The sequence below is a fragment of the Macaca thibetana genome, chromosome 17 (assembly GCF_024542745.1).
Source record: "Macaca thibetana thibetana isolate TM-01 chromosome 17, ASM2454274v1, whole genome shotgun sequence".
NCBI lineage: Eukaryota > Metazoa > Chordata > Mammalia > Primates > Cercopithecidae > Macaca > Macaca thibetana.
Window position 1 is genome coordinate 75,528,920 of NC_065594.1, and position 14,759 is coordinate 75,543,678.

General features: G+C 44.6%; 1 protein-coding gene across 6 annotated transcripts in view; it reads right to left on the minus strand.

Annotated features, from left to right (window-relative positions):
• Nucleotides 1-8,136, minus strand: part of DZIP1 (DAZ interacting zinc finger protein 1) — a 62,596-nt gene extending 54,460 nt beyond the window's left edge. Inside the window, exons 1-5 of one of the 6 annotated variants that reach the window (XM_050766547.1) lie at nucleotides 7,807-8,136; nucleotides 7,028-7,125; nucleotides 6,449-6,663; nucleotides 5,402-5,652; nucleotides 4,706-5,263 (exon numbers count right to left, since the gene is read on the minus strand). In XM_050766547.1, the coding sequence (XP_050622504.1) occupies nucleotides 4,706-5,263; nucleotides 5,402-5,437 (594 nt within the window). In that variant the 5' untranslated portion in view covers nucleotides 5,438-5,652; nucleotides 6,449-6,663; nucleotides 7,028-7,125; nucleotides 7,807-8,136. Of the gene's footprint in view, nucleotides 1-4,705; nucleotides 5,653-6,448; nucleotides 6,664-7,027; nucleotides 7,336-7,806 lie in introns of those variants that run through there. The other 5 variants (XM_050766542.1, XM_050766546.1, XM_050766543.1 and 2 more) reach the window with 5 other exon arrangements.
• Between the last annotated feature and the right edge of the window lie 6,623 nt (nucleotides 8,137-14,759).

The following is a 14,759-nucleotide window of genomic DNA, read 5'->3' on the forward strand; positions in this document are numbered from 1 at the left end:
AAAAAAAAAAAAAAAAAAAAGCAAGGAATAAAAGAGACACTGTTGAAAACTGAATTGCTCACTAAAGGAAAGGCTGAGATAATTTACCGTAGTGAATGCAGATTAGAAGGAAAGGATTAAAGCAATGAGAAAGAAACCAAAGGGTATGGAGCACTGATGGACAAAACCAATACTACGTACAGGTAACTGGTTTCCCAGAAGTAGAGAAGCCAAAAATAAAAAAAAATTTAAAGACTGAATACAAGAGAATTTCCCTGAAGTGCAGTGAAAGCTGAATCTGCAGATTAAGAGTTCACCAGGTTGTAGGGAAAACTGATACAGAACACTCAACACCAAGACATACCCTAGAAAGCTACTAGGCTTCAAGCAGAAAGGACTCTTCAGTCATGCAGGCAGAAAAAGCAAGTCACTCACAAGAAGAAAAGCTTTAAGCCACCCTCATACTTCTCACAGCAACATTTACTGCCAGAAGACAAAGGAATCACATCTAAAAAGTTCAGAGGGAAAGTGTAACTAAGAATATTCTTCATCCAATGTCTTTCAAAGTTGACAGAGTTGAAGAAATGCAGCACTCTTCGGCCTTCTGGGTAAGAAAAATCATTTTGACAATCTTATAAATTAAGAGATAATTCAAAATGAGAAACTCAAGAATGGAGATGTTGAGGTAAAAGGACTTTGAGCACATAAATATAAAACCAATGCAGAAAAAACAAGTTAAGACATTATGGTTGAGTAAGAGAATGTGAATGTTACCAGCCTGGATAGTGTAACTCTAGAAACGGGAGAGAAGCCCTGATTCTCACTGTGACTGTGTTTGGAGATGCGGCCTTTAATGAGATAATTAAGGTTAAGGTTACATGAGGTCATAAGGCAGGGTTGGGGAGGGCGTGAGGTGGAGAAGGGGCAAATCTTTTTAGGGTAAATATGGCGCAGTGGCTCACACCTGTAGTCCCAGCTACTCGCAAGGCTAAGGCGGAAGGAACATTTGAGCCTAGGAGTTCAAGGCCAGCCTGGGCACATAGCAAGACCCCTTCACTTTAAAAAAAGAAAAAGAGAGACATTAACGATCTCTCTCTCTCTCTCTCTCTCTCTCTCTCTCTCTCTCTCTCTCTCCCCCCACCAAACACAGAAAAGGCCAGCTGATGAGGACATAGCAAGAAGGTGGCTGTTTACAAGCCAGGAAGAGAGGCCTCACCAGGAACCATCCCTGTTGACACCTTGATCTTGATCTTCGACTTCCAGCCTCCAGAACTGTGGGAAAATACATTTCTGTTGTTTAAACCATCTAACCTGTGTGATTTTTATGGCAGCCTTGGCAGATTAGTACAGATCTATAATATCATTTATAGAAAATTTTCAAACTTAAAAATACTGTCTTACGAATACATATGTTCATAAAAATATTTTACACATTCATAAACATAAATAGGAAGGATATAGTCAAACAAAGATTTCCTCTGGGAATGCAGGAAGGGAAAATTATTTATTTCTAAGATGTTTAAAACTCTTTAAACATTTGCTATCTTGGAAATATAGCAAAATGCTAACCTGAGTTAAATCTTTTTTTTTTTTTTTTGAGATGGAGTTTCGCTCTTGTAACCAGGCTGGAGTGCAATGGCGCGATCCCAGCTCACTGCAACCTCCACCTCCCGGGTTTAAGTGATTCTCCAGCTTCAGCCTCCCAAGTAGCTGGGATTACAGGTGCACACCACCATGCCTGGCTAATTTTTGTATTTTTAGTAGAGACGGAGTTTCACCATGTTGGCCAGGCTTGTCTTAAACTCCTGACCTCAGGTGATCTGCCCGGTATTTGTCCCAAAGTGCTGGGATTACAGGCGTGAGCCACTGCACCTCGCCTAACCTGAGTTAAATCTAAGAGGTGGGTATATGGTGTGTCTTACATTAGTCTATGCACTTTTTGTATGTTTATAATATTTCAATACTAATTTTTATTTGAAAATCAATGAGGTTTTTCTTTTAAAATCTCCCATATATGGGTATTCACTATATTGTCATTTTCATTTTTCCGTGTTTTAATTTTTTTAAATAAAATTGAGGAAAAAGACCTTACACATTGCCATCACTACCCCCCTTATACACAACACACACACACACACACACCCCCCATGGGGGAAAAAACTCATTAGGGTGCATGCATGTGTGTTTCTGTCTGTCTGTGTGTCTGTGTGTTCAAGTCTCTAAGAACAGGCATCTTTAATTTTTTTTGTCTCAGCTACTCAGTTCTTACGATTTCTTAAAGCAAAGGGAATGGAGACAAAGCGAAGTGGTATGAGAATGAGAATGAGACCACAATTTCTCAAAGGTAAAACTGATAATGCAGTAGACCCAATCATTGTGTCAGAACAAGGAGTCCAGCCTTTGGATTTTCTGTATAAGGGAAGAAAGAAAAACTCACATGATAGCAGTCATATATTGTTCACATTTTGTAATAAGTCAGCTTTGGTATTTGTCATGTCACAAAACGTTTTTCCCTCATTACCAGGTATTAGCTAAAACAGCAACTACATGCCAAGCACTGCTGTAAGCACAGTCCATGCACTAAGTCATTCAACCCCCATTAACAACTGCTAAATATTCCCATTTCACAGAGTAGAAACTGAGGCACAGGGAGGTTGAGCAACTTGCCAAGGTCTGGTGGCTGAAAAAGTAGTAGGTGTCACTCATTTGATAAATTGAGTCATTACCTTTTAATTGTTACTTATCATTCACATTTGAAAATCTTCTCTTAAGCTGGGTGTGGTGGCTCACGTCTGTAATCCCAGCACTTTGGGAGGCTGAGGTGGGTGGATCACTTGAGGTCAGGAGTTCAAGACCAGCCTGGCCAACACGGTGAAACCTTGTCTCTACTAAAAATACAAAAATCAGCCAGGCGTGGTGGTGCACACCGGTAGCCCCAGCTACTTGGGAAGCTGGGGTGGGAGAATCGCTTGAACCTGGGAGACAGAGGCTGCAGTGAACCGAGATCATGCCCCTGCACTCCAGCCTGGGCGACAGAGTGAGACTCCATCTCAAAAGAGAGAAAGAAAATCTTCTCTTATAACAGCTACTTCTATAGTAACCCCCCAAAAAGAAAAAAAAGTTTATAAACATACAATTTCTGTATGTTAGAGGTTTTAAGATTTCACTAGATAGCTGCTAAAGCTGGAGTATAATAAACCTTTAAAAAATGTTTAAATATAATCCATTCTATTTGTTGCACAAGAAAAAGACCATCTTAGCACTATTTGAAAATATTTACTTTTTAAGCATTTATTTTAAGCATAAATGTTTACTATTTATGAAATAAGCAATTAGCAACGCCCAGTGTCATTTGAAGATTATACCTCAGGGTTGTCTACCCAAGACCAAACACTAAGTCCTTCTAATAATATTAACTGTTCTCTTTTGTTTGTTTGTTTGATATGGAGTCTCAATCTGTTGCCAGGCTGGAGTGCAGTGGCACAATCTTGGCTCACTGCAACCTCCGCCTCCTGGGTTTAAGCGATTCTCCTGCCTCAGCCTCCCAAGTAGCTGGGACTATAGGCACGTACCACCACGCCCAGCTAATTTTTGTATTTTTAGTAGACATGGGGTTTCACCATGTTGGCCAGGATGGTCTCAGGTCTCAATCTCCTGACCTCGTGATCCACCCCCCTCAGCCTCCCAAAGTGCTGGGATTACAGGCATGAGCCACCACACCCCGCCACTGTTCCCCTACCTTAAGAACACTCAACGTTCCTGCTGGGTCAGTTCTGAGCAATATTAACTGCACCATTTTCTCTGCCCTGCACCCAGTTCTCTCCAGCATTCATGCATTGGCTCCACTATTACTAACTCCAGTGAGGCCTTTTAAGCCATAGTTAGCCAAAAGGACTAGAAAGTAAGGGCATGACATCAATCTTGTTAATCTGTTGCTTACTTTGATATCTTTCTCAATCATTGTTTATACCTTCTGCACTTCCTCCAACTAGTCAATAAAAAAAATACATTAGCTTATGTTATACTCAAAAATTGCAATATTTATCTTGGACTCAATGTCTAACCCAAAACAGTAGAAGATTAAGACCAGAAGATAAAAATACTTTATTCTTTAAATAATGTTATGTAAGTGAATGTCCTTGTTCTTAGACAATATATACATCAAAATATTTAGGATCTGCAACTCACTGTGAAATGGTTCAAAAGTAATAACAATACGTATACAGAAATAGAGGAACTGTGGCAAATGTTAATAATGGGGGAATCTGGGTGAAGGGCATATATATGAAAATTCTTTACAGTCTCCTGGCAACTTTTCCGTGAGTTTGAAAATATTTTAAAATTTATAAAAATGAGAAAAAGACCCTACAAATTTAAACATTCTGCATTGTTTGGGGACTGACTTCAACAGCAATTTGTATATTGTTTTTTCATGATTAGGTTGATTCGGAGGAGGAAAGTGTTTCAACAACCAGTATTTAGATAACTTCCAAAAAGCACCACAGACGACATTTGTTGTTTAATTATTAATCCTCTGGTCGTCTGCAGAAGGTAACGAGCCATGACATTTGCTGGTTAAAATTACTGTTTTTGCTTAAATAGACTGTGTCTTCTGATATACAATATAAATCTTTAAGAAGAAAGAGTGGTGATACAGGACAGGCCTATCAAATGGGAACTGAGTTGTTTACCGGATTATGAACTGTGCTCACACACAGCTGCCCACCTGGTAATAGTTGGCTTTGGCCTCGATCATCAGCTGCTGGGTGGAGATCATCTTCTTCCTGCGTTTGCACTCTTCCTTGAGCATCTTGATCTCCCCCACCTGCTTGGTGAGCAGCTTCTTGCTCTGCTCGCCCTCGCAGTGGCTCAGGCGCAGGCGCTCCTCCAGGGTGTGCAGCTGCGAGGTGAGGAACTCTTGTGAGTGCAGCAAGTACTCGATGGTGAACTGCGCCAGACGGATGAGCTTCAGCAGCACCGGGTCCACCCCGGACTGACAGTGTGGGCACTTCTCGTCCTCCAGCTTGCAGAAGGTGATGTTCATGATGTTCTCCTGCAGGGTCAGCACGTCCACGGCCCCCGCCACCTTGTCCACGTCGATGGCGCTCAGGCGCCGCCAGTCCACACTCTCCAGCCGCGGCCTGAACTGGAAGAAGGGCTGGGGCCCCGAAGCCGCGCTGGGGGGCGCACAGGCCATGGAGGCCGCACCCGCGGCGGCGGCCACAGCGACGTCGGGCCCCTCTGGGCCGCTGGTGAGCGGGTAGTAGACATGCTTCTGGAAGGGCTGCAGGGGGCACAAAGAGAGCGCGGCGGGAGGCGGGGATGGGGGGCGGGCAGGCTGGGGAGCTGGGGGTCCGGGGAAGCCCCGGTCCTCCCCAGCCCCGCGTCCCCGTCGGGGGAGCCCCGGCCTCCCGCCTCTTACCATACTTGAAAGCCAATCCGCTGCCTCAGCTTGCATAGGAGGAGCTGGGCGGTCTCTACCCAGCCTGGGCCGCCTCCCTGGCCGCCGCCGCCACAGCCCTCAGGAGCGGGAGAAGGCCGGGTTCCTTGCTTCCGCGGCGGCGGCGGCGGCCTAAGGTCTGGGTGTCCAGGACGTTGCTATGGCAGCCCCCAGGTCCGGACCTGGAGCAAAGGGCGCGTCCGCCCGCGCGCGCTCAGCGTGCACCCAGAACCCTGCGGGACCAGAGAAGACCTCTTGGACGAGCCCAAGTGGACACAGCCGTTCACCCGAAGAGGGTACCTCCTGGGTGCCGGCTCCCCAGGGCGCCACCCTCCCTGGCCTTTGGGGCTGGACACTCCATGTCTCTAAGGCAGGCGTGGGGAGCCACATCCCTGGGAACCTTTGGTCTTAACTGCCATCCCCTGGTTATTTATTTACTGTAGCCCTGGCCTTAGGCTTTGATATTAGACATACCTAATCATTCCATCATTAATAGGAAAAAAAAAAGAAGTATCTATTCATTTTCATCTTTTACACACGATTTAGAAAACAGTAAGCAATAAATATATATATAATTAAACTTGATAGAGGAGGACTCGTTGCAAAAGGGCATGAGGAAGCTTTTGGCATAACAGAAATGTTTTTCATTTTGATTGAGGTGTTGATTACCCAGCAATATACACTTGACCAAATTCACCGAATTGTATCCTTAAAATTAAGGGTGGGTTTTTATTATATCTCAGTAAAGTTGTTTTTTAAATGAAATTTGTAGTTAATCATATTTGATGGCAGGCTTTCTAGATTTCTGACACCCAAGTTGCTTTTTAAACGGAATCTTTCTTTCTTTGTAGGTCAGCCTAAATATAACATTTTGATAAAAAGTACAAACCAAAGAACTCCCCAAAATATGTAATACTTCACCCGCCTTTCCAAAAGGATACATTCTCAAAATGCTGAAGGTAGAAACAGATGGAGGGGGATTTGAGCCCTCGGCTTTACCAACAAGTTTTACAGGGTCATTGTATTTACCTGACAAACTTGGATCGGGGCTGCATTCTGGGTTTTGGAGAGGCTAAAATATTTCTAGCAGCAACTTGTAGACTTCAGGCCTCTCATTTGTGCAGGTCTTCTGGGGGCCTCCAGTGGTTACCACAGAGATCAATAAGCTGAGGAAAAGCCAGACATTCCCCAATCCACCGGGGTATTCCTGCTTGGACCAGACATCAGGAAATTTTTTTTCTTTCCTAACATCCAAATATGTGAACAGAAGAAAGGAAAATACAATTCAGAGTAACTGGAAGCAAAGTTGCAATATCAAATATATTTAGCACTTTCAAGATATTGTTAACTAGAAATAAACCCATGCAAAAACATCCAGGAAATAAAACACGCACTTCATATGGTTTCAAATAAACCATACTTCCAAGTATTTTTTAATTGGCCTTTAGAAAAAAAAGAACGATTCCCTGCAACCAGGCATAAAAAGTGCTAAAGACATAATTAGTTTCAAAGTTTGATTCTGTCATTTACTTGCTGTCTGATCTAGAACAAATTGTCAGCCCTAAGACTCAGCTTCCCACATCTGTTTAAGAGCATCAAGACACCGACCTGGCAGATCTGTAGACTCTAGGCTCCACCCACTGGGCTACAGGATCAGCGGGAACAAGAGCTGTGGTCTCTCTTGCTCAAGTATATGTCCCTAGCACCTAGCAAAGGACAGGCACGGAGAAGGCATTCAGAATTTGCTGAATGGACACGTGAATGAAGAACGATCGAATGACTTGGGCACTTAGTTAAGGAAACATCAGCTCCTGGCCCCTTATCCCTTTTATTTTTGCTGCCCCTGGCCTGTTAGAAGGATTAACCCATGATTTGGGCCAAGGGCTTCGGAGATGAACGTGGGGGTGGCCCACGCGCCTCCGCTGAGATCTGGGCCCAGAGATCCGCGGGCCCGAGGCGCCTATCTCCGTTGGCCGCCGCATTCCATCGTGGGGAGCCGTGCGGTTGGCCACCCCTTCCCCCTTGCGTGGATCTCGGTCACAAGATGGCCGGAACAGGAAAGAAGGGGGCACGCTTTCCCGTTCCCTCCCTCCCCCATCCCGGGCAGGGCCCCCAGCCTCGCGCGGCGCCTCAGGTCCCAGGCGCATGGCACCGCCGGGCAGCCGAACGGGTAGGCAAAGGCCGAGAGACGCGGGTTCTGGGGGGACCTCGGCGCCCTTCCTTGGAAGGCAAACAGGCAGTGGGGGCTGCGGCGGCTACGCCAGCTGGATCTGCAGCAGCTCGGCTCGCAGCCGGGAGAGGCAGGAGGGCCGGTTTCGCGGTTATCGGGATACCCCGTCCGCCACCGCCTCCTGCGTGCGTCTGGAGCATCCCCGGTCTCGGCTCACCGCAGCTGCGCGCTCCAGGGCGGGTGCCGGGCCCTGCAGGCAGGCGGGGGCGACACAGGGGACCCAGACCCCAGGGTCGCTGCTGACGCGGGCAGGGCCCGCGGAGGCCGAGGAACAGCAGAGCGGAGAGAGGCGGGCCGGCTCCTTCTTGCAGGGCGCAGGATGAAACGTGTCTCGTCTGGGCAAGTTGTGGCGAGGCGGGTCGCCTGGCGCCGCTCCAGGGTCTTCCAGATTCCGGACCACTGACGACTCGGGATCCCCCACCCCCCTCCCGCCCCCTCCCCTCCGCGATCTCCCTCCGGCCTCTTCCCTCGGTGTCCCGGCTCCTCTGGCAGCTGGGCGGGACTGCGCGCGTCTAGACTGCAGCGCTAAAATGCGCTCAGCCAATCCCGCAGCTGGCGCAGACACGTGGTGCGGGGTCGCGCCCTGTTGCTGGAGCTGGATGCTCACCCTAGGAAGGCTTTTCAAAAAGAAACCAGATTCGCTCCTACCCGGTGGTTGGCCTGGCCCTCAACAAGCTAATTTCCCGGAGGAGCTTCAGGTGAATTATCTTCCAAGAAGAGATGCGTTTTAACCGCGGAAGTGTGCAGATGCAAAGGACCTTGAAAAGGCCATCTAGTGTGGCCCTGCATTTGAGTGACGTGGAAAACCGAGATTAGGGACTTTTCTCCAAAGCACTCTAGGATTTAAATCCACGTAGATTTCTGCGTCTCTTTCCGTTATGCCCATTTCAGGATGAAAGACACAGATCTTTGTTGATAGAAAGTTAGGCACTGCAAATTACAGGAGATGTGGGTCCGGGGTAGTGTACTTATTTATTTAACCTAAAATTGAAACACATGGGACAAAAGTTAGTAGTTTTAAGAAACAAGTAACCCAAAACGTATGTATATACTATCTGGAGAAATATGAGGGCACCTTTAGCAAAACCTGAGTGTCTATATATATATATATATATATATATATATATATTTAAATTAGAAAGGAGTAGTTCAGAACTTTTACTGGACCAATATGCCGTTGTAAAAGGGCTTTTCCTTGTGCTTCTCCCTGACAGAATCAAGTTTGAACCATACTTTAGCACAAGGCTTCAAACATAGCAACAGCTAAATATGTATTTATGTTGAATTCCTTGCTTTAGTTTTATTTGAAGCCATAAGGCCTAGGATGACCATGATGGGATTTTAAATTGGTCTAATTTTAAAATTATTTTGATAGAAAATTCAAGATCTGTATGAAAATCCTCTAAGTACTATGGGGAAAGATTTCTAGATAGAAATTTCAGACAATAGGCCGGGCGCGGTGACTCACGCCTGTAATCCCAGCACTTTGGGAGACCAAGGCAGGTGGATCACGAGGTCAGGAGATCGAGACCATCCTGACTAACACGGTGAAACCCCGTCTCCATTAAAAATACAAAACATTAGCAGAAGGCGGTGGCGGGCGCCTGTAGTCCCAGCTACTCGGGAGCCTGAGGCAGGAGAATGGCGTGAACCCGGGAGGCGGAGCTTGCAGTGAGCCGGGATCGCAGCACTGCACTCCAGGAAAAAAAAAAAAAAAAAAGAAAGAAAGAAAAGAAAGAAATTTCAGACAATATGAGGTAGATAGGGACGTTGCTCTGAAAAATCCGGTTTTTGTGAACTCCGTAGCTGTGTGTGTGTGTGTGTGTGTGTGAGATGATTGCTTAATTAATATTATTTGTTGATATACCATTTGAGTTACATGTATTTCCCATCCCCACTATCAGTATATTACCCTACAGGTGTAGAACTGGAATGAGAAGAACCAACTGACTTTGGCATGACTTAGCAGCCGTGATGCCTTCTTGATCTATGCACAAACCACTTACACCAATTGTCACATCAAACATGTCTTTTAATGATTAAGGTATCTGTCTCGTCCATCAGACTGTAAGATCCTCAAGTATTCCAGTATTTTGAGCATTTAGTAAGTCCTCAAATAAATATTGGCTTTTTGAAGACAGAAATGATCCTAAAGAATGAAATAATAATATTGGTGAACATTAATCATTTTGTACAGTAAGTAAACAAAAGCATTGTAGCGGAATTTATTTCAAATGGTTGTTTCTGTTTCTCCCATTTGAAAATAGTTATTGATATTACCTGGCTAATGTCCTTTAGTATGAAGTTGATAAATGAAGAAGGGCAGAAATCACATGTGTTGTCTGATTCAATACATATTATTTTGCCTCGTATTCCCAGTTCAGATACCTAACCTTGGTATTATATACATGGTTTAAAGAATAATAGGCCAGGCGTGGTGGCTCAAACCTGTAATCCCAGCACTTTGGGAGGCCAAGGTGGGCGGATCACCTTAGATCAACAGTTTGAGACCAGCCTGGGCAACGTAGTGAAACCCCGTCTCTACTAAAAATACAAAAATTAGCCGGGTATGGTGGTGCACGCCTGTAATTACAGCTACTCAGCAGGCTGAGGCAGGATAATCACTTGAACCTGGGAGGCGGAGGCTGCGGTGAGCTGAGAGCATACCACTGCACTCCAGCTTGGACAAGAGAGGGAGACTCTGTCTCCAAAAAAAAATAAAAGGAACCAAGTTTATTAAGAAAGTGAAGGAATAAAAAAAAAAAAAAAGGCTACTCCATAGGCAGAACAGCCTATACCACATTTTAAAAATCCAATCCACTTTGTTTGATTCCATGCCCTTGCTATAGTGAATAGTGCTGTGATGAACATATGGGTATATGTGTCTATTTGATAGAATAAATTATTTTCATTTGGGTATATACCAGGTAGTGGGAATGCTGGGTTGAATGGTAGTTCTATTTTAAGTTCTTTGAGAAATCTCCAAACTGCTTTCCACAGTGGCTGAACTAGTTTGTATTTCCACCAACAGTGTATGAGCGTTCCCTTTTCTCTGAAGCCTCGCCAACATCTGTTGTTTTTTGACTTTTTAATAATTGCCATTCTGACTGATGGAAAAGGACAGGAACAGACACTTCTCAAAGGAACACATAGAAGTGGCCAACATATGTGTGAAAAAATGCTCAATATCACAAATCATCAAAGAAATGCAAATTAAAACAATGAGATACCATCTCACACCAGTCACTGTGAGATTTAACAGATTTTAAGGCTGGTTTATAGGGAGAAATGTATCCTGAAAGATCTAGGGGCTTGCAGGGAATTTCTTTGTAATTTGTGAGGGAAGCCATCTGGGAAGGTGTATGGCCCTCTATTATTGTGGGAACCTGACTTATGTATAAGGCTCTGGCATGGAATTGTGAAATTACAACCATCTGTTTGGAAACAAAATGGTAGGCAGTATTGCCCCAACTCAGTTGTCAAGCTCAACTCTCCTTTGGCATAGTGAGTTTGGGGTCCCAAGATTTTATTTATTTCACACTTGGAACCTGAAAGTCAGACTCACCTACTAAGGATGGGAAGGCAGAATGATGTTGTAAAGGGGTCATATCAGTCTTGAACTGCCTGCATCTAGACATCTCTTCCAGGTAAGAAACCTTTTCAAGACATTTATCTGAATGTTCTCTTTTATGCAGAAAAATTTTAACTGCTATTAGAACCTCCCACATCTCATGATTGTTCTGTGGATTACAGGACACTGTTCTTGTGATAATTCAACTTCAGTTGCGTCCATTGCCACTCTAACAATTAAATTCCTGAGAGTGTCGGGCACAGTGATTCATGCCTGTAATTCCAGCACTTTGGGAGGTCGAGATAGGTGGATCACCTGAGGTCTGGAGTTCGAGACCAGCCTGGTCAACATGGCGAAACGTCGTCTGTACTAGAAACACAAAAATTAGCCAGGCATAGTGTCCCATGCCTGTAGTCACAGCTACTCAGGAGGCTGAGGGAGGAGAATCACTTGAACCCAGGAGACAGAGACTGCAGTGAACCAAGATTGCATCACTGCATTCCAGCCTGGGTGACAGAGTGAGACTCCATCTCAAAAATAAATAGGTAAGTAAATAAATTCCTATGAGAAAGATTCTAGTTGACTTAGTCACATGCCCAACCAAGTGGTTTGGCTAAAGGCAGGGTGTAAATTACAACTCCACCATAATTACATGAAAAACACTGTAGCAATCCTCAAAGGAAGGCACCTATATAGAGAAATATGAAAACAAAACAAATGCAACGTCCATTAAATCCACTTCCTTGGCTGCTTAGCACCTACACAGCCTCATATTCTTCTTTCCATTGATATGTCTTAGTCTGTTTTGTGCCACTACAACAAAATACTTGAGACTGGGTAATTTATAAGAATAGAAATTTATTTTCTCATACTTCTGGGGGCTGGGAAGTCCGAGATCAAGGCTCTCGCAGGTTTGAGTTACTGATGAGGGCCTTCTTGTAGTGTCCTCACATGGCAGAAAGCTGAAGGGCAAGAGAGAGTAAAAGAGCAGGTGAGCGGAATGCTTTGTGAAGCCTCTTTTATAAGGGCCTAATCCCATTAATGAGGGAGGCATCTTGATGGCCTCATTGCCTCTTAAAGGCCCTGCCTCTTAATACCATCACATTGCCAACACCTGAATTTTGGAAGGGACACATTTGAACCATAGCATTCTGCTGTGGCCCCCAAATTTCATATCCTTCTCACATACAAAATAAATGTCTTATCTCCCAGTAGCCCCAAAAGTCTTAACTTATTCCAGCATCAGCTCAAAAGTCTAAAATCCAGAGTCTCTTTTAAATCAGATGTGGGTAAGAGTCAGGGTATGATTCATCCTGGGACAAATTCCCTCCAGCTGTGAATCTATGAAATCAAACAAGCTAAGGGCTTTCAAAGTACAATGGTGTATTTAGGCATGGGATGAACATTCCCATTTCAAAATAGAGAAATAGGGAAGCAGAAAGGAGTAACAGATTCCAAGCGACTCCAAAACTCGACAAGGCAAACAACACCAAATCTTGAGGCCTAAGAACAACCTTCCCTTACTTCATGTCCTGCTTTCTGAACACAGCGAGGCAGAGGTTAAGGTCCCCAAGGCCCCAAGGTACCCTACCCCTACAGCTTTGCTGGGCATAGCCCATGGAGCAGTTGTCACAAGTTGGTATTGGGTACCTGTGGCTCTCACAGGTTGGCATTGCATGCTGGCATTTCTATAGGTCTGGGGTCTCTGAGGTAGAGACCCTGTCCCCATGGCTTCACTAAGGCCTGCTCTAGTGGGGATTATTTGCAGTGTCCCTGCCCCTACAGCAAGTCTCTGCCTGGGCCCTAACGGTTATCCTTTGAATTCTAGGTGGAGGCCACTAATGCTTCCACAGCTCTTGCACTCTGCAAGTCTGCAGAATTAGCACCACCTGGATGCAGCCAAGGTGTATATGGCTATGCCTTCCAAGATGGTGGCCTGAGCCACACCTGGGCCTGCCTGAGCCACAGCTGGGAAAGCTGAGGAGTGCTGCCCCAGAATGCAGAGTGCAGAGACCCAAGGCAGCCCTGGGCAGTGAGCCCCAAGTTTCCATGAACCCTTGAGCCCTGCAAAACTATTCTTCTCTCAAGGCCCTGGCACTCTAGGCCTGAGATGGGCATGGCAGCCTCAAAGATCTCTGAATTGCCTTTGGGGTCACTCTCCCATTGTCTTGATGAAAAGCACCTGGCTTCCTTGTATCCATACTAATCTCCCTATCAACAGTCACTTGGCCATTCTCTTGGTTTTCTCTCCTACACATTTTTCAAATCTTTATATGCTCAGGCTGTGAATTTTCCAAATCTTTACGTTCTGCTTCACTTTTAATTATAAATTTTATCTTTAAATCACAAATTTTTATCTTGAAATCATTTCTCTCCTCTTGCATTTGAATAGAAGCAGTTAAGAGAAGCACTACAACTCTTTCAATATTTTGCTGCTTAGTGTTCTCTGAGCCAGGTGGCTGCCTCCTCTTCCTCCATGCATCCTTTCTCCCCCTCCCAGGAATGGCCAGGTGTCCCCACTGGCTCCTGGGCCAGGAGGCATCCAAGGTTCTGTGAAGCTGCTGAAGGAGGCTGTCTTAGTTTGTTTCTGCTGCTATGATGTAAAATTTATTTTCTCTTGGTTCTGGAGGCTGGGAAGTTCAAGATGAAGGTGCTGGCATGTTCCATTTTCTGGTGAGGTTCTAATCTCTGCTTCCAAGGTGAAGCCTTGAGGCTGAATCCTTGGAGGGGAAAAACACTGCATCTTCCTATGGTAGAAAAGCTGGAAGGACAAGAGAACCAAATGCTTTGTGAAGCCTCTTTATAAGGGCCTTAATCCCATCCATAAAAGGAGGAACCCTTATGGCCAAATCACCTCTTACAGGCCCCATCTCTTAATACTATTACAATGGTAACACCTGAATTTTGGAGGTAGCATATTCAAATCATAGTAACAATTCAAAAAATATCCTGTTAGTAAAAAGTAAATACCTTATGCAGACTTGCCCTATGCCACACTGAGAGGTTACCCAACAGCACCTCCCACTATCATGACACAATGACACAATGCCAGGAAGACTCGTGAAATAGCAATTTCTGGATTATGTCTATTTTTACCTCTAGTTCCTTTTTAATTGTGTCTTGTTTCTTAAATCTATAGCCTCAGTGGTAAATTTAGCCACATTAACACACCCTACAAGCAACAGACAAGGAAAAAGGAAAAGATGGAAAAAAATTTTTTTGCATTTCATGGCCCATTAAGAAATCAAGGTAGTTGCAGTAATTCAGATAGCCATAGAAGAGGGTCCTGCATATATTCAGATAATGCATTGCATAAAATCACCACATCTAAGGGGATGGCATTCCTCATGGACATATATTAAATTATGAAACTGACAACAATGACAGAGAAGAAAAATGGAAAGAACCTAGGTGATTAATGACATTGAGTAGAAGATCATATTGTGTCTGAAGTCTGTCCTACATTTGGATTTCCAGTTAAGTGAGATAATACATTACTTTATTGTTTAATCCAATTTGAGGATTAAGAAACAGTTACA